The 21,198-nt window shown below is 37.8% G+C and overlaps 3 protein-coding genes across 5 annotated transcripts; 1 reads left to right on the forward strand and 2 right to left on the reverse strand.

Moving 5' to 3' along the window:
- The first annotated feature begins 6,665 nt into the window (after window positions 1-6,665).
- On the forward strand, window positions 6,666-12,389 carry LOC103431244 (uncharacterized). Of its 3 annotated transcripts, none has more exons than XM_008369380.4 (11): window positions 6,666-7,386; window positions 7,527-7,784; window positions 8,069-8,311; window positions 8,465-8,614; window positions 8,993-10,371; window positions 10,539-10,612; window positions 10,748-10,829; window positions 10,912-11,037; window positions 11,147-11,253; window positions 11,605-11,762; window positions 11,921-12,389. In XM_008369380.4, exons 1-11 carry the CDS (start codon window positions 6,946-6,948, stop codon window positions 12,170-12,172), a joined length of 3,270 nt encoding a protein of 1,089 aa, XP_008367602.3. In that variant the 5' UTR covers window positions 6,666-6,945; the 3' UTR covers window positions 12,173-12,389. The 3 variants fall into 3 exon arrangements, 1 of the variants encoding a protein (XP_008367602.3); XR_011575430.1 differs by having other exon boundaries at window positions 6,672-7,386; window positions 11,119-11,253; XR_011575431.1 differs by having other exon boundaries at window positions 6,672-7,386; window positions 11,157-11,253.
- A 211-nt stretch (window positions 12,390-12,600) lies between these two features.
- LOC103431243 (surfeit locus protein 1-like) lies at window positions 12,601-15,812 on the reverse strand. Its single transcript, XM_029092369.2, has 6 exons — window positions 15,531-15,812; window positions 15,335-15,432; window positions 14,310-14,548; window positions 13,612-13,786; window positions 13,248-13,531; window positions 12,601-13,146 (listed from the first exon to the last, which is right to left on the reverse strand). The coding sequence occupies exons 1-6, from the start codon at window positions 15,709-15,711 to the stop codon at window positions 13,077-13,079; spliced, it is 1,047 nt and encodes a 348-aa protein (XP_028948202.1). The 5' UTR covers window positions 15,712-15,812; the 3' UTR covers window positions 12,601-13,076.
- Window positions 15,813-16,873: 1,061 nt separating this feature from the next.
- On the reverse strand, window positions 16,874-18,265 carry LOC108172941 (non-specific lipid transfer protein GPI-anchored 3). The gene is made up of 3 exons (XM_017331180.3): window positions 17,682-18,265; window positions 17,323-17,364; window positions 16,874-17,114 (listed from the first exon to the last, which is right to left on the reverse strand). Exons 1-3 carry the CDS (start codon window positions 18,046-18,048, stop codon window positions 16,999-17,001), a joined length of 525 nt encoding a protein of 174 aa, XP_017186669.1. The 5' UTR covers window positions 18,049-18,265; the 3' UTR covers window positions 16,874-16,998.
- Between the last annotated feature and the right edge of the window lie 2,933 nt (window positions 18,266-21,198).

Consider the following 21,198-nt stretch of genomic DNA (forward strand, 5'->3'; position numbering starts at 1 on the left):
ATTCATATGATTACATAGAGGTGTGCCTCTAATACTACAAAAACAATCGAATTTGATTTAGCTCATACCTTTTATGCTCAGATTAATTATAATTTCCTTTTTTTTTTTGTTGGGTTTGTTTTTTGTAGTAATGGCATCTCTCCCACTTGGAAATTCTCCAAGTTGTAGTTTAGCATGTGAAAGAAGACCAATTTCCCTTCTGGGTATTTCGGCTCTGCCATTGATGCGCTTAAAGGCCAGAGCTTTTCATGGTTTGGTGAGAGGTCAGTTGTTTCTTGCCGTTCTTGACTATTTTTTTCAGCTTCAGTTACTTGGGTTTGCTCCGAAAGACTTCCCGTTCAATTTTCGGGTCTAATTCGAACTAGTGTAGAGGATATGGCTGTTGCATTTGATGTGTTTATAGACCTTTCTGATTGTATTTGTGCAAAACTTCCATTGGTTACGCAGAAATCGACAGGCATTGTATTGGTTAGCTCTAATAGAATGTGGGGGGTTTTCGCTTTTCATTTGATTAAAATGCTATCAAGTGTTTGGAGACAGCATCAGAGAATTTAAGCTGAAACTAACTGTGTAAGGTTTGCACATTGCAAAACAGAAAGAATTGTTTTAGATTTTTAGAGAGAATGATGTGCACATTTACCGTCTAGAGATGTGAAAGGCTCGACAATTTCTTTGTGTTTACGGTTCCTCTCTTCACGCGTGCAACATTTAATGTGTATGATTGACCGATTTATCCATTTTGGAAATTCCCACGTTACCTTCAGACTTGATATTGTTTGATTGTTCTATCTCTGACCGTATGTTTTCATATACTGTGATATGTAGGAGTGTTCTACTTACTTGATTGATTGAAAGGGGTTGCATACAAATGATATCTTTTGCTTATACAAACCGGCCATTTAGCTGATATTGCTACTTTTATACTAAATTCGTTAGGTGGAGTTATGATTCACAGCTTATATAGAAAGGAGACATCCCTTTTTAGCCGTGAAGGATCCAATAGCATCAACCGCATTATGCGAAAAAGGGTGCTCTTGACCATCCCCAGGAATAGCAGTTCGTCGGACTCTAATGGCGGTGAGGATGACTCCTCTGATCAGGCCAAGGCATGTATGAGCAACTGCTAATGAATGATTTGTTCTGTAACGCGAATACGAGTTATTTAGTATAGCTGGTCCTTTGGATCAGTGGGAAGAGGGTTCCTGGGATAGAGATGTACCATGTCTTGTTCTAACACTCAGTCATATCTGACCGGGAAGGAAAGATTTTCTTATTATATCTCCTTTTTTCCATTAATTTTTAACAGAAAAAACCGTTCGGATACTCAAGGAAGGATGTTTTATTGATTGGACTTGGAGTAACTGCCATAGGGATCGGCTTGAAAAGTGGATTAGATGTAAAATTTTCTGTTCTTAATAGCTCTCTTTCCTTTCAAGCCAACTCCTACTCTAGTTGTGTAATTCTTCTTGCGGTGATGTTTTATGCAGTTTGCTGGAGTTGATCCTTTACAAGCAGGGAACGTCGTTCAGCTGGTGCTGGTGTTGGGCCTGACAATTGGATGGATTTCCACGTATATTTTTCGAGTTTCCAATAAAGAAATGACATACGCACAGCAAATACGCGACTATGAAAGCAAAGTCATGGAGGTATCTTTTCTTCTAATTTCTCGTATGTCCATCATAACTCTCTCAAATACGTTATGAGTGTTGGATTTAGATATTTGTCGAAATTTGACAAATAAACGAAAAGGAAACGTAGGGCTGGTTTGGTATTGCTGTGCTTTGAAAAAAAACTGTTTCTGCTGTGCTGTGAGAATAAGCAGCTGTGAAATAAAATAGTAGAGTGTTTGGTAAACTTTTTGTAAAAGTGCTTTTGAAAAAAAAAGTAGTATTATAGTATTTGGTAAAATTTTATGTAAAACAGATGTGAAAAAAAGCCGGTTTTTCAAAGTTGGGTTTTGCAACTTCTTGTTTTTGGCTTTTTTTCACCCAAAACTGTGAAAAAAAACTGAAGCTGAATGTTTACCAAACACAAAAACAGCTCTCAATGTTTTTTTGATACCAGCTTTTTTTTTAGAATCACCTTAGTACCAAATCAGGCCGTAGTAAAGGGGTCATAAACAGAAAAACTTATGTAAGGGGGTCTGAACTGGACAAATCTGTTTTATAAACAGAAATGTGTTTGGAACACTATTTAAATATTTTTCTTCTGTCATTCTGATACAACGGCATTCCATATTACTTTCGGAAGGTAATGAGTTTCCTGTTAACAACGAGTATTGATGCTGCCAGATGGCTCGTTTTAGCCCCCCATCCATTCAAGATATTAATATTTTAATGAACAATACAGGGCTATATTTGCCTCCATCTCCAACCGAGGCCTAAAGGGTCATAGGGCTCGTTTTAGCCCTGTCACAAAAAAACATCTCCAACCGAGGGCCAAACATAATTTATTATTTAAATTTAAAAACTACAACAACTTAAATTTAAAAACAACAACTTATATTTAAAACTAAAAATTAAATTTAAAAACAACATTAACTTAAATTTAAAAACTACAACAACTTAAATTTAATATCCATAATCGACATCATCTTCATCATCTGCCATTGTAGGAGTGTAGTCAGAGATAAACAACTCCTGCCGGGTCATAATATATATTTTTTTCCTATCAAAATAGGTCTTACTCAATGGAGTGTAATTTGAAGTGTTCATTTCCATATTCTTATCATTCATCTTTTCTTGTATTTGTTTGGCCCATTCTTCTTGCCTACGGTTCCTTTCTTCCACGACAATGGCATTTTGCTCCACCATTAATCACAATGAGGCTGCCACTTCATGTTGAGTGGTGTAATCATTATTTTCCTTGCCCTTTTTCTTCAACCTTCGGGCCTTGTTTCATCCTGTAGCCCTAGGTATGAAACCTTCACCCGAAGATGGATTTTCTACCCTTATTTGTTGAATGGTAGGAGATCCATCTTCATCCATATTTGCAGTTGAGGATGCAGTTTTGAACACCGGCATAAGACCTACTCTATGTTGAGGTGGATCTTCAAATAACACTCACCCTTTACAAATTTCTCAACAACCGTGAAACTGAAAGGGTTTCGAGCTGCCATACATATACAATTCCTCCGCTTGGTGATGCGAAAATTATCTTAACACACAAATTAAACCTTCTTGTTGTCAATTGTAGTAAAGAATGTAAGTAGGGATCGTTCTAGGCCGGGGATTAGGAGGGATTGCTAAAACACTTGAAATTGACTTAAAAACGTAAAATTAAGTTTAAACCATCAAACTAGACTCAAAAGATGCAATACAAACTAAAAAGACTCAAAACTAGTTTAAAAGACTCAAAACAGCTTAAAACAATGAATTAGACTCTAAACTGACTCTAGGGATGGTTTTGGACGAAATTAGGTTCTAACTTGACTCAAGACACTTAAAAACACAAATCAAAACATATTTTGACTAATACAAACACTTTAAAGTAAAGGGGGATTTGATTTTGAAAATTTGAAAACAAAACAAACAGATTGTAAACTAAAACATATTTTTGGACGAATTTGGGTAAACTATGGATGATGGGCTAGCTAGAGGGTTCTTCTCCACACATGACATACTTGCACATAAACCAATTTTCAGTTGTTCTTTCGATCAATCATGAAATTCAACACCCCAGGTTAATTAAGTCTACTTAAATTAATCTTCAAGTTCTCCTTAAGTTATTGAATTGGATGGGAAAACGCATACAACAATTCAAGCATTCTTCAAAAGTCCTTTACGTGAACAGCACAATAAAGATACAATCAAAGATCATTAAGCATTATGAAAACCATATGTATTGACGAGGCATTCGTTACTATGATGAGCATGAAACTTCTGCCAAGAATTCATTTAACACGATCGTTTATAAGCGATCTCCACTACTTGTGAATATAAGTTTGTAACTATTAGGTAAAACTCCCTTATACTCTAGCATCATATTTATGCATGCAAACTAAGTGTGCACTCTTAATAAACATACACGAATAAGTTATCAATCAAGCAGTTAAACAAATGGAATTCACAACTTATGAAATCACAACTGAAGGTAATCAATTCATATTGCAAGTATGTTCATGGCTTTGAATTCCCTCATAGCTAAGGGGGGTTTAGTTCCTCATACTTACAAAGCAAAGATAAACAAATTTAGACATTGAAAACAAAAGAAAGAAAACACTTAAAACGCTCCAACGATCCAAGTTGGACGGTAAGCACGTCCAAGCACTTTCCTTCCCTTCCTTTGCTACGGCACAAGGTGTTGGTGAGTGTTTGAAGGTTTAGTTGTATGGAGGAATGGATGTGAAGATGAATGGATGTGTTTGGATGAAGATTGTATTGAAATGGGGATGAATTATCAAGCCAAAAACTAAGCTCTATGGCTACCACACACACGTCCTTTTATAGAGGAAGTGCACGACAAGGAAGGTGAATTGGTGGTATGTGCAATGATTCAATGGTGAAAATGAAGTAATGATGCAAAGCATGAGGGGTAAAATGGAGTGGTGTTGCAGCAATGAGTGCAAGGAGTGGTGTTGCAATGATTCAAAGGTGAAAGTGATGTGATGATGCAAAGCATGAGATTCCAAAGGTGGTGGATGGTGCATCAATGAGTGCATGTAGTGGAGGTAAAAGTTGTATGAAATCTGATGGGTGAAGGGAACAAGGAGTGTGCAGCAATTAAGTGTAATGATTCAATCTATTGATGCATGAAATCAGAAATATGAAGGAGACAAGGGTGATGCATGGCAATGAAGTGTAATGAGTGTAATGGTGCATGAAATGAGTTCAAGAAATCTGGTGCATGAAGGGGACAAGGGTGATTATGCATGGCATGGGTGGAAATGTGAGTAAGTGGTGAATTAATGAGTGCAAGGAGATGAAAGGATATTGTGCACATGGTAGACAAAGGAAAGGAAGTGCAATGATGCAACAAATGAGTCAATGGAGGGAACATGGATGATGATGCACGGCATAGGAATCCAAAGGGAGTGCAATGGTGGTGCACGGCAATGATGGAAAGGTGAATGGTAGAGTGACACCCCTTTGTGGCTGAGCTCTTTCTCCTTTTTACATTAATTATTCTTTCTCTTTAACACATTCCTAGCCTCTTTAATCTTCAATTTCGTCCATCCACCTTGCTCCATGCATGTGCTATCCATTCCAAGCCCAAAACTGCTCCAAAATACACCAAAATGCATCTTATTGCTTTATAAGGCCTATGGACCTACAAACACACGAAAATAGCTTAAAAAACATAATTAACTAAGAAATAACAACATAAATGCATGAGAACAAGCTAACTCAGTCGCATAAATATGCTCCTATCACTTGGCGTACCTAGAAAATATAATTACAAAAATTAAAGGAAATTAATTTATGAAATTAAATGTAATATAATTAAATATAGTTACAAAAATTAAAGGAAAGTAATTCATGAAATTAAATGTAATATAATTAAATATTTAAAATAAATTGTGAAAACACTTATTTCGTCGTACTAGTTAGCGCCGCTTTCATGTCTACTTGCGGCTACTAACAATGCTTGATGCCATTTGTTCAAACTTGGATGAAGATGTTTCTTCCATCTTGAAGAACAACTCTCGTGGTTTTGGATATTCAGTGGAGTGGTGCATTCGTAGAACTCTAAGTATTTTTTGGACACACGAGTCCAAACACCTTCACTTGTTTGAGAATTCCCCCTCACACTGTCTTCCGACACCCATCTATAAGCCCTGCAAAGAGCTTCATCTTCTTTTCGGGTCCAAACCCTACCTTTTATTGCAGACGAGGCCATTTGAAAATTATTGAAAGAATTGAAGGAAATATTTTTGAAAGAGGTAAGAAAATATGAGAATTGAAATGATGAAAATTTTGTGCGGAATGGTGAATGAATGGTTTAGGTATTTATAGGAAAAAAATGAGAATTTTTAAGAATTTTTTAAAAAAAATTTGGCCCAAAAAAAAAATGAATCCAACGGTAACTAGCCGTTACTCACAATGAACTAATAATAATGTGGTTCAAATTCGAATCGAAGTTAAGACTTCTCACTTACAAGTGAAAAAGAATACCACTATATCATAGTACTAAGTGACGACTCTCTGATAACTTATGTTTACACAATATTTCATAATGATGTCATGTGGATTAACTTTAAACTGTGAGGTGACAAATGGTCTATAAAGAGTCTATTTTTTAGAGAAAAAATGGTAAAAAGGTTCTCTAAAAATGGACTTTCCAAGTCTCCATAGTATTTTTGACACAATATTTAATAAAGTTAGCACGAGAATTGACGTTAAATTGTGAGGTGTCTGAGAGTTTGAATCTCAATTTTGTGAGTCTCCTTAACATTTATCCACTATGCTTAATAAATTACATACGGTGACGGTTGATGGTAATAAATTATTTAACAATTAAAAAAAAAATCAAAGTGTTAGTTGGCACGTGTCATTTAGTACTACAATTCAGTGATATTTTTCTTCCTTTATAAGTAAGAGATCTTAGATTCAATTCTCTTAAAAACCGTATTTAAAGTACATTATTATAACAAGCCGTGTAAGGCTTAGTTCATTTTTCTACCGTACCACTTTAGCGTAGATATTATGGCTTTTTAAAAATAAACTGACATTACGTACAAAATATGATTGGATGGCGTGTAGCGTCACGGCGTCGCCCATTTCGTTATGGCTTGATGACTACGTGTTCTTCTCTCCAATACTAAAACCACCTCTCTCTCTCTCTATCGTCTTCCGGCTACCGCCGTGGCTCCTCCGCTTCTCTCTGTAAAAACTCCCTCTTTCTTTGTCTAGATTCGTGCTGATTAAAAATTAACCAGCGGTATCACAAACATGCGATTCCGCGTTGTGAAATTCCGAGATTGACCTGGAGAAATCGCCGATTCTGATGGCGGTTGTCACCGGAGATCGCTACCTGGAGAAGCTGGTCCACTTCGTGGAGCAGCAGGCCGGTTCGTTGATCGACGGCAGCCTAGTGCTGAAGCTGAACCCGGCCGGGTTCCACTACGTCAACTCGCGGCTCGAGGCCTTGCACGAGCTCGAGAGCCTCCTCGCCGGCGCTCCCGTCGACTACCTCCGTGCCTACGTCTCCGACCTCGGAGACCACCGCGCGCTTGAGCAGCTGAGGAGGATTCTCAGGCTCTTGACATCCCTCAAGGTCGTTTCGGTGCTGCCGTCTCCCGCCAGGGACCCTACGCCGCTGTCGTTTCGGCCGTTTGGGAGGCTTAGGGTTTTGGAGCTTCGAGGATGCGATTTGTCCACCTCCGCCGCAAAAGGGTTGCTCGAGCTGAGGCACACCTTGGAGAAGATCATTTGCCATAATTCTACTGTGAGTTTTCCTGGATTTTGCTCTGCTTTTCAATGTTTTGATTAATATCTGTTTACTCAGCTACTTAATCAGCATTTTAAGTTCTTAATTTGGTTAACTATGCCCTTGATATGATTAAATTGTTGGAAAAATTATGTTAGGATGCTCTGCGGCATGTGTTTGCTAGTAGAATTGCAGAGATTAAGGACTCACCGCAGTGGAATCGCTTGTCATTCGTTTCGTGTGCTTGTAATGGCTTGGTTCTCATGGATGAGTCTTTGCAACTCCTTCCTGCTGTCGAAACTCTGGACCTTAGCCGGAACAAGTTTGCAATTGTTGATAATCTTCGGAAGTGTGTCAAATTGAAGCACCTAGACCTTGGTTTCAATCAGCTCAGAACGATTTCGTCATTCAGTCAGGTATGAATTTAGCTTTCGTTTGCAATGTATTGGTCCATCTTTGATTGCTTTGAGAAATTGTATGCACAAATTTGTCTGAGAAGAGTACATTTTTATATTCCCTAATATTGAACAGAGTTCAAACTTTTCAGTTAATATTTAGTCAAGATTGTTTATTTTGGCGCATATTACATGGATTGAAGTACTGAGAAGTGCTTTTTCTATAGTTTTGAGTTCTATTGCCACAAAGTTTCTATTTAGGAAATAGATTTGGACCCATACTCCGATGTTGTTGGACCATGCAGGTCACCTGCCGTTTACTTAAACTTGTTTTGAGGAACAATGCTCTAACTACATTGCGTGGGATTGAGAATTTGAAGTCACTTGAAGGGCTTGATGTTTCCTACAATATTATTTCAAATTTTTCGGAGTTAGAATACCTTTCTGGACTTCCATCTCTTGAAAACTTGTGGTTGGAAGGGAATCCGTTGTGTTGTGCCCGTTGGTATCGTTCACAAGCATTCAGTTATGTCACTAATCCATACAAAGTAAGTTTAAGATTCATCTTTTTTTATTTTCTTCGTTCTTCGGGACCTGAAGCACATCGATCTTAAATATAAAATTTTGAACGTATTTTTCAGGTCATTTGTTAGTTTTATTTTTCTAACTTTTGTCTTTTGATCTGTCGTATGGTGGATTAGTTGAAGTTAGATGATAAGGAGATCAGCACCAGAGACTTTTGGAAGAGGCAACTTATTGTTGCTGGCCGGCACAAACGACCGGCCAGCTTTGGGTTTTATTCTCCTGCAAAGTGTGATGATAAAGGAGATTCAAGTACTAACAGAAAAAGGGTAGGTCACTGTTACATTTGTTGGGAGTCTTTATCAAGTATTGGTATAAATTCATAGGACACCTTGGTATTGGGGGCTGGTTGTTCTTTACCCCTGAATTTGATTGAACCTCTGCCTACCCCACACATAAATAAGTTAAAAGGGTGAAGTGAATGTGCCTGGATTTGGGTTCTTAATCTGTAAACTTAATCTTATTTTTTAGCGTAATCGTTGCTGTATGTTGAATGAATCATGTATACCTTTTGATTTTAAATATTTGTGCTATGCATATCATCCACTCCATTATTGACTAGACAGTCATAAAATTTTGCATTGTCCACTCCATTATTGACTCGACAGTCGACAATCATAAAACCTTGCATCCTTGCTGTTTTGCAGAAAAAGGTATCTCGTCTTGCTTCAATTGTTAATGAAGAGGAGAACACATGTTCTGACCAGGACTCTGTGTCTTGTGACAATGAGATTCAAAGCAGAGAGGAAGTTGTCATATCTGACAATGAAGCTGAAATTGTTGATTTGATGACTAGAGTTGAGCTAATGAAGAAAGAGCGCTCTGTTCTTTGGTTGCGGGAGTTCAAGGAGTGGTTAGATCATGCTTCTGAGAATGATGCAGACATTGGTAGGTATAGCAGGGCTAGACTGCATATCGAGAAGGAAAACTATTTAAAAACCAAGGCAAGCTGGAGGCAGCTGGGTGAAAAATTAACATATGTTCCAGACTACATCCAAGCATCAGGAGATGAGAGTAGTACAAATGTTTTAGAATCAGACAGTTCCTTCTTGGATATATCTTCTGGACATGCCCATCACTTTGACCAAATTGTTTCAACGGGGAATGCTGGTAGGGTCAGCCCAGTTGGCATGGATAGTAGAGACCTCAGGGAGAATTTAAAAGCCTATTCTCATGAAGGGACAAGTACTGTCAGTTCAGAGGCTAAAAGTTTCCGTGCTCAGACGTTCACCACTCAAGGAGGTCATAGGATGATCCAGAATTTGAGCATGTCTGCATTATCTGTTATTGATGATATTTCAGAGTCTTATTCATCATCTGCTAACCCAGGATCACCGCCCCATTATCAAAAGGACATTCTTAGTCGTAGACATAACTTAGAGGAGGAAATTTTACAGTTATCCGCAGAGTCATATTCAGTGGCATCATCTGATAGTAATACCAGCTGTAGTGAAGATGAAAATTATGAATCTACGCAGTCGGTTCCTGAGAACTGGTTAAATGAGAGTGCTGAAGAATACCCACTTTCAAATCGTTTCAAGTATTATGACATAAAACGTGAGGTTGACAGACGTTCGGTTGGAGTATCTGCCAGTGATGTTCCTGCTGATGCTCATGATGTTGAAATTAATAATTGCATTAATGAAGAGTGTGATTTTCTGGAGAGGAGAAAAGGAAGACAGAAGACTAAAAGAAGAGTTACTGCTCTACTAGCAGATGATAACATGATTAGGCAAGCAGAACGAGCACCAAAATCAAATGGCATTCTAGATAATCATGTAGCGCAAGTCGAAAATAAGCAAGATAATCAGTATTTTTATGGGAGTGGCTTTCATGAAGTTAATAAGAGACAGATGTTGGCAGATAGAAGCAGTACCCCACTAACTGAATTCTTATCTTCAGGCAATGATGAATTTATTGAGAATTATTTCAATACAAATGTCGCAGATTCACGAAATCACGAGATTTGTAAGCAATGTTTGTGTTGCTGTTGTATACTTGAGCTGGATTTTTTTTCCAGAGAAAGGTGAACAGTTTGAATTTGTCTTTTTGTGCTTGAACCGTATACTGTGTAGTGTCCTATAAGGCTATAACAAGGTTTTCGTGTACATTGTAATATTGGTGCTTATGTTGGGTCAGCTTTTCAGACGTTTCTGCTCTTTATATGTTTATTTATCTTTATTTTACATGCAGAGAAGTTGCTGTTGTACTTAGTAGTGAAGACAAGCTTTATATACTGCTCATCGGTGTTGTAGGAGATGGGTCAGGTTAGGTTACACAGTCCTTCCGGGTGATTTATATATCATAAAATTTTCCTCTTTGACAATGATTACTTGGACAACTTGTTCTTCTATCTGGTTAGATATATAAATGCCGATTTTCAATGGGGTCTTTGTTTGCAGGCACTATGTTAAAGTTAAAGGGTTGCCACAGGGTTGAGGATATCAGAGAAGTTGTAGTTGGTATAGGGCTCCAGGTCGTGAGGTTAGTGCTTAATGGTACTTACTACTTATAGAAAATAGGTATAATTTCAACTTTCTAACAAAGTTTTTTCCTGTTGGCTTAGGGTGTATGTTGGGGGCAGTGCGACTTACGTGTTTAAAACTAGAAGCATTGAAAAATCAAGACAACTACTTTCTACCTTAAAAGCTATCGATTCTTTTGCGCCAAATGGAGGACTTTGCTTAAGAAGGTAGTTATCCTTTTTCCCTTTCAGATTTCTATTGTTTATTTGATTACCGATGCGAATATTAGGATTTCCTTGTTGTGATAGACTCGGGTTTTGGGAATTTAAATGGCAGTTTGGAGCAGGTTCAGGTGGAGTTATTTGAGAAACAAATATGCGGAGGTTCAAAAGTGAGCATATTCCAGTATTCTATGGTGCAGTTTTGGTGTAGTTATAATGAAGGTATGCTTAGGTCATCGATTTTCATATTTAATAGTCAATGATGGTAATAATGTCATGAATTGAATTATTTACAATCAAAAGGCACGAAGTGTGCAATAATCATTTTGGTAAACATGTCGAGAACATCTTAGAATAAAGGACGTATTCCCATGGTTAACTTTTGTTACGCTATTGTCGGTTTTGTATCTATGAAATTTAATGATGCTTACGTCACTATGCTGAGAACACTTCAATACTGAGGTTTCACCATCACACTCTTCGAACATCCCTTTTGCAGTCTAATTCCTTTTGGTTATTTTGAAAAGAAAAAAAAAATTCATGCTTGGTAACATTCTTGTATCTGTATGACAGGTGAATCATGGTTTTCAAGATCATTATTTGTGGCAGGAGGGCACGTATTTTTGTGTTTTGAAGACCTTATGCAGTTCAGCTCTTTGTCCGTGGATGCGCCTTTGCCCTCATATTTTTCACTTGACTTACGTTGCTCTATTGCCGACATATCTGAGTTGGTAACGCCTCGATCTGATTTTTAGCTTTTCCCTTAAAATTCAATCTAAACGAAATCTGGCAAATTAGTTTCTGGTTCATTACCTGGATTCAGTAACATTTTCTTTAGGGCTAGGGGGTAAAATCATTCAAGACATTAATAAGCACGTCTGTCATTCAGGTTGTTGATGTCAGAGAAAGTCGGTGTGTAACCTTAGCTGTTGAGTGTGCAATGTCCCAGTTCTGCCCCTCAGGCTCAGCCGTAGCGGACAATTCAGACTCAAGTGCAAATGAGAAAAAGATAGCTCCAGGCTCCATGACTTGGAAGCTCCGGTGGTTTTCCGAAGAGAGTCCGTTCAAGTTTGTGGCATTGTTGAAGGCGATCCACGGAGGGATGACCGTTACCCCTTTGCTTGTAAGGTGTATATCGTGAATGAATCCCTTCGTTTTTTCGCCCCACGGTTTTGTTAGTTTCATATTCATTTCATTCTTTTAAATTTGTTTCTTTACCCACTTTTGTTTGCCTACCGGCGTTAGTGTGAGTTGGCCGGAATTCGTTGATTTGTTTTCTTAGTTTTAGCAGTTCTTTTTCTTATGTACATTCTGTACAGTGTACAACATATAGGAAAGAAAATCGACACTTTTGCCAATTGTGTGCACAAATTTGGTTTCAAGCGAGCATTTTATCTGATTTGATACACGGTGCGATGTACGAGCTCGAATGCCCTTACCTTGCAACACTCGGTTCCAACGGTGATATTGCCAAGTGCTGCAAGGTGAAGGGCAAGCGACTTCTTAACCAAAACGAAAAGATGAAGTGATGTAAAACAAAAGAAAATCAAGCTAGAGAGAAATAAGATGTGCGGAAATCGTATCCCTTTATCTTTTATATCATCAAAACAAACAGCTGTTTGTGCCTTCGGGCTTTAATACAAAGAATACCCCCGAAACAAAAATGCCGTAGAATTCTAATTATTATTTTACATCGTACCTCGTAGCGTTTATATTATCGCTACGAGGGCAGCACAAACAGCTGAAAGAAGCTAAAACCAAAATCTGAACCCTTCTTACGGAGCTATAAACCATTGTCTTCAAATTAGCGAGTTTAGCTTTTAGTTTCCTCGCTGGAACGCTAGAAACTTTATTGTTTTTGGCTGCAAAAATTCAGCTTGGAACGAGCGGTTTAATGGTGAAAACAGCCAATATCCACCCCCAAATTTTCCAGTTTCCAATCATCAAGAGTCTAAACAGTTCGATAAGCAAAATTGACTTGACAGTTCCAAGTACTCTGGGGCATCAATTTCTTCGTATAACTATCGGAATCTCTTGCGTATCTGCTATCTCCGGCTCCTTTTGGGTTTTAGACTCATGAGAGCCATGAGTGTAACTGCTGCAGAGAGTGGATACCTAACCAAGAGAAAACAAATGTTAGGGAACGAGCCACAGTGGGTCAATATTTTTCGAGTCCTTGATGCGTGATATGATCATACGAAGATACAAAACCATACCATGTCAGAGTATAATTCAGGTGGTCCTGAGGCATGACTGAACTCCGAATCAAGGTATTGACATCCTTTGGAAGCGGGTAAGGGTTACCTGGATTAACATTTTCATTTACGTCTTCAATGTAAATAGTATCCTCAGGGAGTCCACACGTACGAGCTATTGCAGGAACATCAACATAGAACCATTGGTAGGAGTTTGGATCATTTGGTGGAACAAATATGCTAGGCTTTTCACTCCCTCGAACTACTCCAACAACTTCAACGGGAGCAACAACGCGGTTTTGATCCTGTAAGTTGCACGAAACTAAAATTAGATCTTCAACGTTCTTTTCATCATGCGATGATTGACATAATGATAACAAACAACCTCAACAACTTGGGGCTTCTTGGTCCAGAACCTCGACCAAGACCTTCTTTCAGTATCTTGGACAGAGGTGGGTGTTATATCAGAAGATTGTTCACCACCTTCTGAAACTTTTGAAGCCTCATCTTTCCAACTTCGCAGCACCCATCCTCTGTTGACCAAAATTGGTGGCTGCACACTGGAAATTTTGCATTTAATATTGATCATCAGCGAACAGATAAGCGTTGAAATTAGCTTGAAAGTCATGATGACAATCACAAATTAGTTTCCAAACATAAGAATATGTGAGGTCTAATGGAATCTTGAAGTTCTCTATATAATGTTAGAACCTAAAACCATATACATCCGGTACAAAAAAAAAAAAAAAAAAAAACAGAAGCGGTTTGTTTCCAACCCAAGGATGTACCGGACTGTATTAGAGCCTGAACTTGACGCTCAAGCACAAACCTTAAACAATGCAGATAAAATCACTCAATGTTAAAAGAAAGCAAACTAATCGTAGTGAACTTGAATCACAACCGAAGGTGAAGCTACATTAGATCATGGAAACAGTTAGTTTAATGTGATATGAGATCCTGGAATACCAAGCAGGAAGAACTCGTAAATGGTCCGATGTAATGTACCACCCTGTTAATTCTAAACCCCTATAAGCACTTAAAAAGTAAGGTTCATGAAGTACATGGAACTCCAACAGCTTTTACCTCTCATCTTTGTCAGGGACCTGGATAAGAGGTGTGATGATATAGTAGCCATTTTCGGTCACACCAGAAATGCTTCTTGAACGAGGGCCCACATAGATCGACCTTTTCTCATCAAAATACCCTTTGCATTTGACCCTCCTAAACTCCAACTGATCCAAATTTTGACTTGACGGAGAGGCATTGTTCAAGTTTAAAGGTTCCAATTCCAACCTCTTCTGTATATAATCTAACATTTGTATCTTTACCAAAAGAAACTCACCAATAATGGTCATATTTTTATGAGATTGTAAGGTTGAATGTGAAATGCACAAGGAACCAAATCTTCAGAATGGACAGGACCTGCAAAACAAAACCTAATACCATAACCAGATCGTAGATTCCGCTTTCGTTAGATTAATTCCAGTCAATTTCCACTTTTCATTCACATACCGATAAATCGTCAATCAAAACAGTCGGCTTAATCAAAAAGTACAAAGCCTCTAGTATTTTTAGTATTTCATATAACAGAAGTGTATGGACATAAATATAAACCACAAACAGAAACCGTTTTATAAGCAGAAGTTTGATCTCACAACAAAAACAACAACAAAGCCTCGTCCCACTAAGTGGGATCGGCTGTATGAATCCCAGAATGACACTGCGCTCGGTTTTGTGCCAAGTCTTCTGTTAGCTCCAACTTCCGAGTAAGAAAATGTCAAATCACCAAAGTATAATCGTGAATCGTCACTTATCTAAAATCCGCAAAATATGCAGACTCAGAATTAGTTTCAACATCTGAAATCTTTGCCCAACACAATGTTAATACAGAACGTATCGGGTTCAAGGCATTCCTTGAGCTCAAAAAAGTTATCTATCATAAGTAAGCACTTACCTGGGAATCCAAATTGTGCAACCAATCATATTTTCGGTACAATATGAATCCAAATATTCACAATGCAGCTTTATGCGTATTGCTAAAATAATCAATCTCCAAAATTGCTAAATCTGACAAGGTAATAAAAGATAGGAAGTGAAAAAAGCAACACCTTCTCTTGCCTTCTGATAATCTGCCAAGTCCCAAGCCCAAAAGTGATAGCTCCAGGAAGAAACAGCAACCATCTCGACCATCTCGACCTTTCCCTCCCTACACAAAAACCGAATAAAGCATCAATCTTTTGAATATTTCGAGCAAATTATGAAAACCCAGAAGCAGAAAGCACACGAACATCACAGAGGGCCCACCAGGAGCTTGGGAAGAGATGGTTGATTGAGACTCGGCCGCTGGGGAAGCAGCATTAGGGGAGGAGCTGGAGAAGGAGGAAGATAGTGAGAGTGGGGCCAGATGTTTGGGGTGAGAGGAATGGAACCCACTCGAATAATAAAGCTTGGTTATGGTTTTGGCAATGGAGGTTTTTGCTGCCATGTCGACGAATCTGGCATTTGGCTGTGTTTCTTGCCGCGATCGAGAAGGAGGGCTTAAAGTTTTGAACTTTTATGTACTGCGAGAAAAGTTTGCATCTTTGTGGTTTAAACCGGGTCCAAACTTCAAACCCAAGCGAAGAAGCCCAATAAACACTGGTTTAGTGGAACTATCGTGCTGCCACATAGTATTACAATTCAATTTGGTACAACATAATTGCCAAACGAGAAAATTTTGGATAGGATACCGCTGGGTGGTTAGATACTCACGCAACGGAGTGGACTGCATCGACGTTAGTTGGTTAAGCCCACCACATGGGTACAATTATAACATAAATATAAATACCAATCACGTCGTCCATCTAAATTAATCGGCTTCGAAATTCAAACCCAAATCGCCATCATCTGCTGCTTCTCCCATGGTAATACCTGCAAGCTTCATCTCTCATCATCTTTTTTATTGGGGTATGCTATCCACACACCCCTTTTTACTTCTCACACACCTCTTATTAATTTCTGTCCGTTGATCTTCTTCAATTCATCTGATCCGACGGCCAAAAACCAAAAAGGTGTGGGAGAAGTAAAAAGGGGTGTGTGGATATCACACCCCTTTTTATTTCACTCACTGTTCTTGGTTTTTTTTTTCATCTGGGTTTTTGTTAAACTGGACTTTAGTACAATTTGAAGAGTTTTCAAGGAAAAACGGCAATGCGTTTCTTGCGCGCTTGGTCCTCTGAAATGGAGGACTGATAAAATAATGCAGTCAGCCCTTTTAGTTGCCCAGGTTTTTTGAGCAGCTATGCTTGCAGCTGTAGATTCATCAATTGTGGCTCTTGCATTCAGACGCTCGTAAATTTCGATTTTCCCCCAAATTTTCTCTTTTTTTTTAAGAAATAAAATTTTTTTCTTTCTTTTTCTGATACTCAATCAGTTTTTCAATGTTTTGAGTTCTTAAAAATGGGTTCTTTTTGCGTATGGATTTGTGGGTTTTGGACAAATCATGGTTTTGTTTGATTTAATGACATAGCAGATTCATTGTTCACATTCTGTGATGAAGTGATGTACTAAATTACTTTTACTCTACAACAAGATGAGAGGATTTAAATTTGGATGCAATGAGATGAGCGCATTACTCTAGTCAACTAGACTAATTCACATGGCTGAGATGCTAGTAATAAAACTCGGTGTATAGAATGATTCGGAGCATACTAAAAAATTCCAGCAGCAAACAAAACAAAGTACTCATTAATCTGATTAGATAGCTTATGACTGATTAACTAAACCGAAAACCCTAAAATGCTGCAATGATCAAAGCCATGAAGACGGCAGCAAAACCAGATACGGCGAGTGGGGACAGCACATAAGCTGCACTCTTTGAACTGCCGGGAGAGTTGCCTGAGGAAGAACCTGGCACAAGCAATCAGTAAAAAACACTAATCTAACTGTGAAGCTATCAAAGTCCGGCATGTTTTCGCTGTCATTTAATCGAGCAAAGATACTAATCTAGGCGAGACGTGACGAGTTTGATCGCTGATCTGAGACCAAACTAGTTGAGAGTTGAAATGCTGAGATTTCGAATTGAAAAAATAGGTAAGAAAAAGCATTAGGAACTTACTGTTGTTAGAAGGTGATGTTGTACTGGCTGGTGATGCTGCATCTGTGATGAAGAAAACAGCAAATTAAGATAAACAATCGAGAGTATGTTCGCCTGTCTCTCTCTTGATGTCATATGTCATACGAGGAGAGAGAAAAAAAGTAACCCTGATATATACACCCGGTTACACTTAAGATTTTGTTCTAATTTCAGAGCCTCGGGTAAAGGTTAATGCCTTTCCTTTCTCGTTTTTCAAACAAGTAGAAAAGAAAGAAAAACATCTATAATCCATGGAAACAAACATATGAATCCCACAAACAAAATCCAAAATATTTAAATTTAATTTGATTTAATTAAAAAAAGAAAGAAAGCTCAATCACCCTTTTTGCATACTGAAATGTCAGCATTGGCATCACAAGCCTTGGACAGCTTCAAGGCATCACCCTGCGTTATGTTAAAGTTGCTCAACATGTCATCGTTGTTGAAGAGGGTGCAAAGGCATTCGGTATCATCCGAAACCAACTTCTTGAGTGGCGAGCAGCACATCGAGGGAGCCTTCTCCGGCGCCTTCAAATACGCCTGACAAGGAATCAGTTTCTGCACGCATTGCATGGAAGAATCACTACCGCCACCAGCAGCGCCCTCCTTATCAGGCAATGCAGTAAGCTTCTGGCCATGGGAGACTCCAAACAACTCGAAAAGGGACAGAAACAAGAAGAGAAGCAAGTGTTTTGAGATCGAAGCCATTTTTTGGAGAGAGTTTGTGTGTGTTTTTGTTGGTTCAAATGGTTTGGTTTGTGAGACTTGTTTGGTGATATCTTATATAGTGATGAATGAGTCAAATATGATTCGACAGACGCTAAAAACTTATATATGTGGAGTTTGGTTTTTGGTGACGGATTTTGTTGCCAATTCCTTCTCTCACTCCCATTGAGTAGAGGTTTTTTCTGATCCAGCGATTATTTGTTATATGGGTTTTACTTTATTTTCCATGGAAGTTTTATTTTTATGGTGAAATCCGTTGTGTCATCATCAAGATTTCCTATGATTTTTACCCTCAATCAGAACAAGTATATGCGTACAGAAATGCTCCTCCTCCGTAACCGTAAGAGCATATTTATATATTTATTTATAATTGCGAGAAATTTTTTAGTGTGGCGGTTAAACTGTTACGTCGTGTTGGTGATTAACGTGTGATAACAGACGTGAAGGGCATAGTTGATGTGTCTTAGAGTTAGCATCAATAAATAAATCCACGTGTTATAATATGAATAACATGATAATACTACGTGACAATATGACAGTTACACTGAAAAACTTATCGAATGTTTGCATAACTCTTTGCTTGAAAACAAAGTAAGAAACCTGCAACAACCGAATATTGGCAGTCATGACATTATGGTAAGTTGGTAACCAGCTAACAAAGTTACTCAATCAATTTGAATTTGTCATGTTTGAACAATAATTAAGCAAAGTTTACAATACAAATTTTGCTTTGGTACGAGAATTAACATGAAACAAGGAGTTGCCCCAACCCCTTTACTTGTATTACTGGTCAAACCAAATCTATAAGTTAACCTGAACCCCTGCAAAATATTGATGTGTGATTGAAACTGCCTCGTTTATGTTTCATTTTCATGAAAATTCTTCTATGTTTTCGGCGTATCTTATACAATAAGAATTTTAACCGATAAATCTTTGGTTATTAGATCCTTAATCAAGAATATATCAGTCAAATATCTCAATGTATAGAATATCATGAAGTATACTAAAAAATTGCCTATATTATTTTCAACAATCAATCCGAGAAAGATAGGCGATTGATAACGCGAAATTCATGCAAAAAGGTGAAAGGAAGTGATAGAGCTGCCTGAACCCCTCTTTACTTTTACAACTAGTTGAGACAATGCTACAAGTTACGCTAACCCCTTTATCATATTTTAGATCAAGGTCTTGTGATAAATATTGGAGGAAACTGAAAATATAAGCAATATTTAGAAAACGAGTACCTGGAAAATGAACAGAATCACAAGATTCCGTACGTTGGGAAGTAGGTTGAATTAAATGTTTGATGTTGTATTAACTTACTAACTGATTATCGCTAATCGTTTGAAAGCTACTATAAGCTCGTACTTAATATAGCTTAGCGTGCTTTGTAGTTGGAGATGAGTGTTTGTGTAAGAAATTTGAGTTTGGCACACTAGGTATTGGCACGGCTCAAGCAAATCATGGAGTCGAATCATGAATCGACACGAGGGTAAGCTTGAACCGTGCCAATGCCGAGATTGCTATCACATGCCTCGACTCAACGTGATCGGAATGGAAGTTCTGCTTCAAACTTCTCCATTATATCATGAGAGCATCGAACTTGTCTTATTAATTTGGGAGCCAAAACTGAAGCAAACAAGGCAAAAACTTTGGAACATTAAGCAAAACATTCTCCAAGAAATATGAAGCATCTGTCCTTCTCTTCACATTAAGGCCGGCAAAGTTTAAGAATTATTAAAAACGCAGCTGGTTGATTACAAGAACCAACGTTTTCAACCTTTTTCTTTACTATCATGCAACTTCTCATTTGAATCTTCTTGTTCAACTTTCTTGATTTTTTTTTCTTATCCTGCAATGTTTTATGATAATCTAAATTATTTATTTTATAGCTCACCTTTTAAAATCAACTATGCCGAAATTCAACCAACTTCGAAATTGTTTAGCCATCTAACGGTTATCTATTAAATAGACAAACCATATCGTTCAGTTAGCACTAAAATTTTGACAAAATTAATCGAACTACAAAACGATTTCTATTTTGGTTTACTTTTTGTGATGTTGGTCTTTAAAAAGTAAACTAAAAAGTAAACAATTCTAATTATCGTGCAACATTGCAAAATGAAAATAATCAAGAAGATAGAACGAGCAAATTTGACTGAAAAGTTCGGTAGCATCCCCATCCCACTTACTTGCATTGTTTCAATTGGACACCAAATCTTTTAACCTTTTCCTGACATTACCCCACTTTGGAGCCATTGCCAACAAATTCCTGTACTGTTAGTGCAGTCTACATGCATAATATTGTTGAATTAATTATAAACTAAATACTCGTAATTGTCTTGACGGTTTTTAACAAATCCCTTCGTTGTTCTAAGAAAATCCACCAACTCAAAGCTAAGAGACAACACTTTTATCATCAAACAAGAACATTTGTTCTTAGTTAAAAGAGGTAACTAAAGTGCTTTTAGACAGTAATTTGCTCCCATACAAAATCAGTGAACCATGAACAGTCGCTTATGTGTGCATCAATAAGATTATAAATGTAAAATCATAGTAATCAGAGTCCATCCGGGAATAATATGGTCACGTACTCTAGAACCATAGATGAATGGTTCGTAACCCCCTACATTTCTGCTTACAGGCACGCTTTTGTTATAAGCACAATTAATTTTGGAAAAAATTCCACGTGCTTCCATAACCAATAAAACTCTCTTAACCTTTTTTGTCAAGGGTCGCTAAAAGCTCAGCTGGTTATCAGAAAGCACATTTGAGCTGCCTAGAAGTAATCTGAAACAAGCCCTTAACAATGTTACGAATCATATAGAACTAACAAGCTGAAATTGGGTTATTGAGTTTGGCAGGATCAAACTATTGAGTTTCGTTGTTCTTTTTTGTTCGAGCGACATCGTCATAACAACATAATCTAATCCAATTGAACTTGGGTGCAAAGGAAGAGCATACTGCTCTAGCCAACTTGATTACGTTTAGGGTTCGTTAACTATGTTTTCGTTTACTTTAGAACAACAATGACAGACAGATTTGGAAAACTTTAACTCTGCCAAGTTTTCTTCCAATCGCCAGTGAAGAGGAAGTTGTCTCATGTGCACAAATGAAACAAGAACAGAACAT

This window comes from Malus domestica, chromosome 14 (genome assembly GCF_042453785.1).
Source record: "Malus domestica chromosome 14, GDT2T_hap1".
NCBI classification, from domain to species: domain Eukaryota; kingdom Viridiplantae; phylum Streptophyta; class Magnoliopsida; order Rosales; family Rosaceae; genus Malus; species Malus domestica.

What these genes read in the sequence shown, in the direction of transcription:
- LOC108172941 (XM_017331180.3), bottom strand. Translation starts at nt 18,048, where the DNA reads ATGGCTTCGATCTCAAAACACTTGCTTCTCTTCTTGTTTCTGTCCCTT. An exon ending in CATTTCAGTATGCAAAAAGG is followed by an intron (nt 17,365 to 17,681) that starts GTGATTGAGCTT and finishes TCTTCATCACAG; the next exon opens with ATGCAGCATCACCAGCCAGT. An exon ending in AACATCACCTTCTAACAACA is followed by an intron (nt 17,115 to 17,322) that starts GTAAGTTCCTAA and finishes TGCTTGTGCCAG; the next exon opens with GTTCTTCCTCAGGCAACTCT.
- LOC103431243 (XM_029092369.2), bottom strand. Translation starts at nt 15,711, where the DNA reads ATGGCAGCAAAAACCTCCATTGCCAAAACCATAACCAAGCTTTATTAT. An exon ending in GTCCCTGACAAAGATGAGAG is followed by an intron (nt 13,787 to 14,309) that starts GTAAAAGCTGTT and finishes CAAAATTTCCAG; the next exon opens with TGTGCAGCCACCAATTTTGG. An exon ending in AGAAGCCCCAAGTTGTTGAG is followed by an intron (nt 13,532 to 13,611) that starts GTTGTTTGTTAT and finishes TGCAACTTACAG; the next exon opens with GATCAAAACCGCGTTGTTGC.
- LOC103431244 (XM_008369380.4), top strand. Translation starts at nt 6,946, where the DNA reads ATGGCGGTTGTCACCGGAGATCGCTACCTGGAGAAGCTGGTCCACTTC. An exon ending in CGATTTCGTCATTCAGTCAG is followed by an intron (nt 7,785 to 8,068) that starts GTATGAATTTAG and finishes TGGACCATGCAG; the next exon opens with GTCACCTGCCGTTTACTTAA. An exon ending in ATAGGGCTCCAGGTCGTGAG is followed by an intron (nt 10,830 to 10,911) that starts GTTAGTGCTTAA and finishes CTGTTGGCTTAG; the next exon opens with GGTGTATGTTGGGGGCAGTG.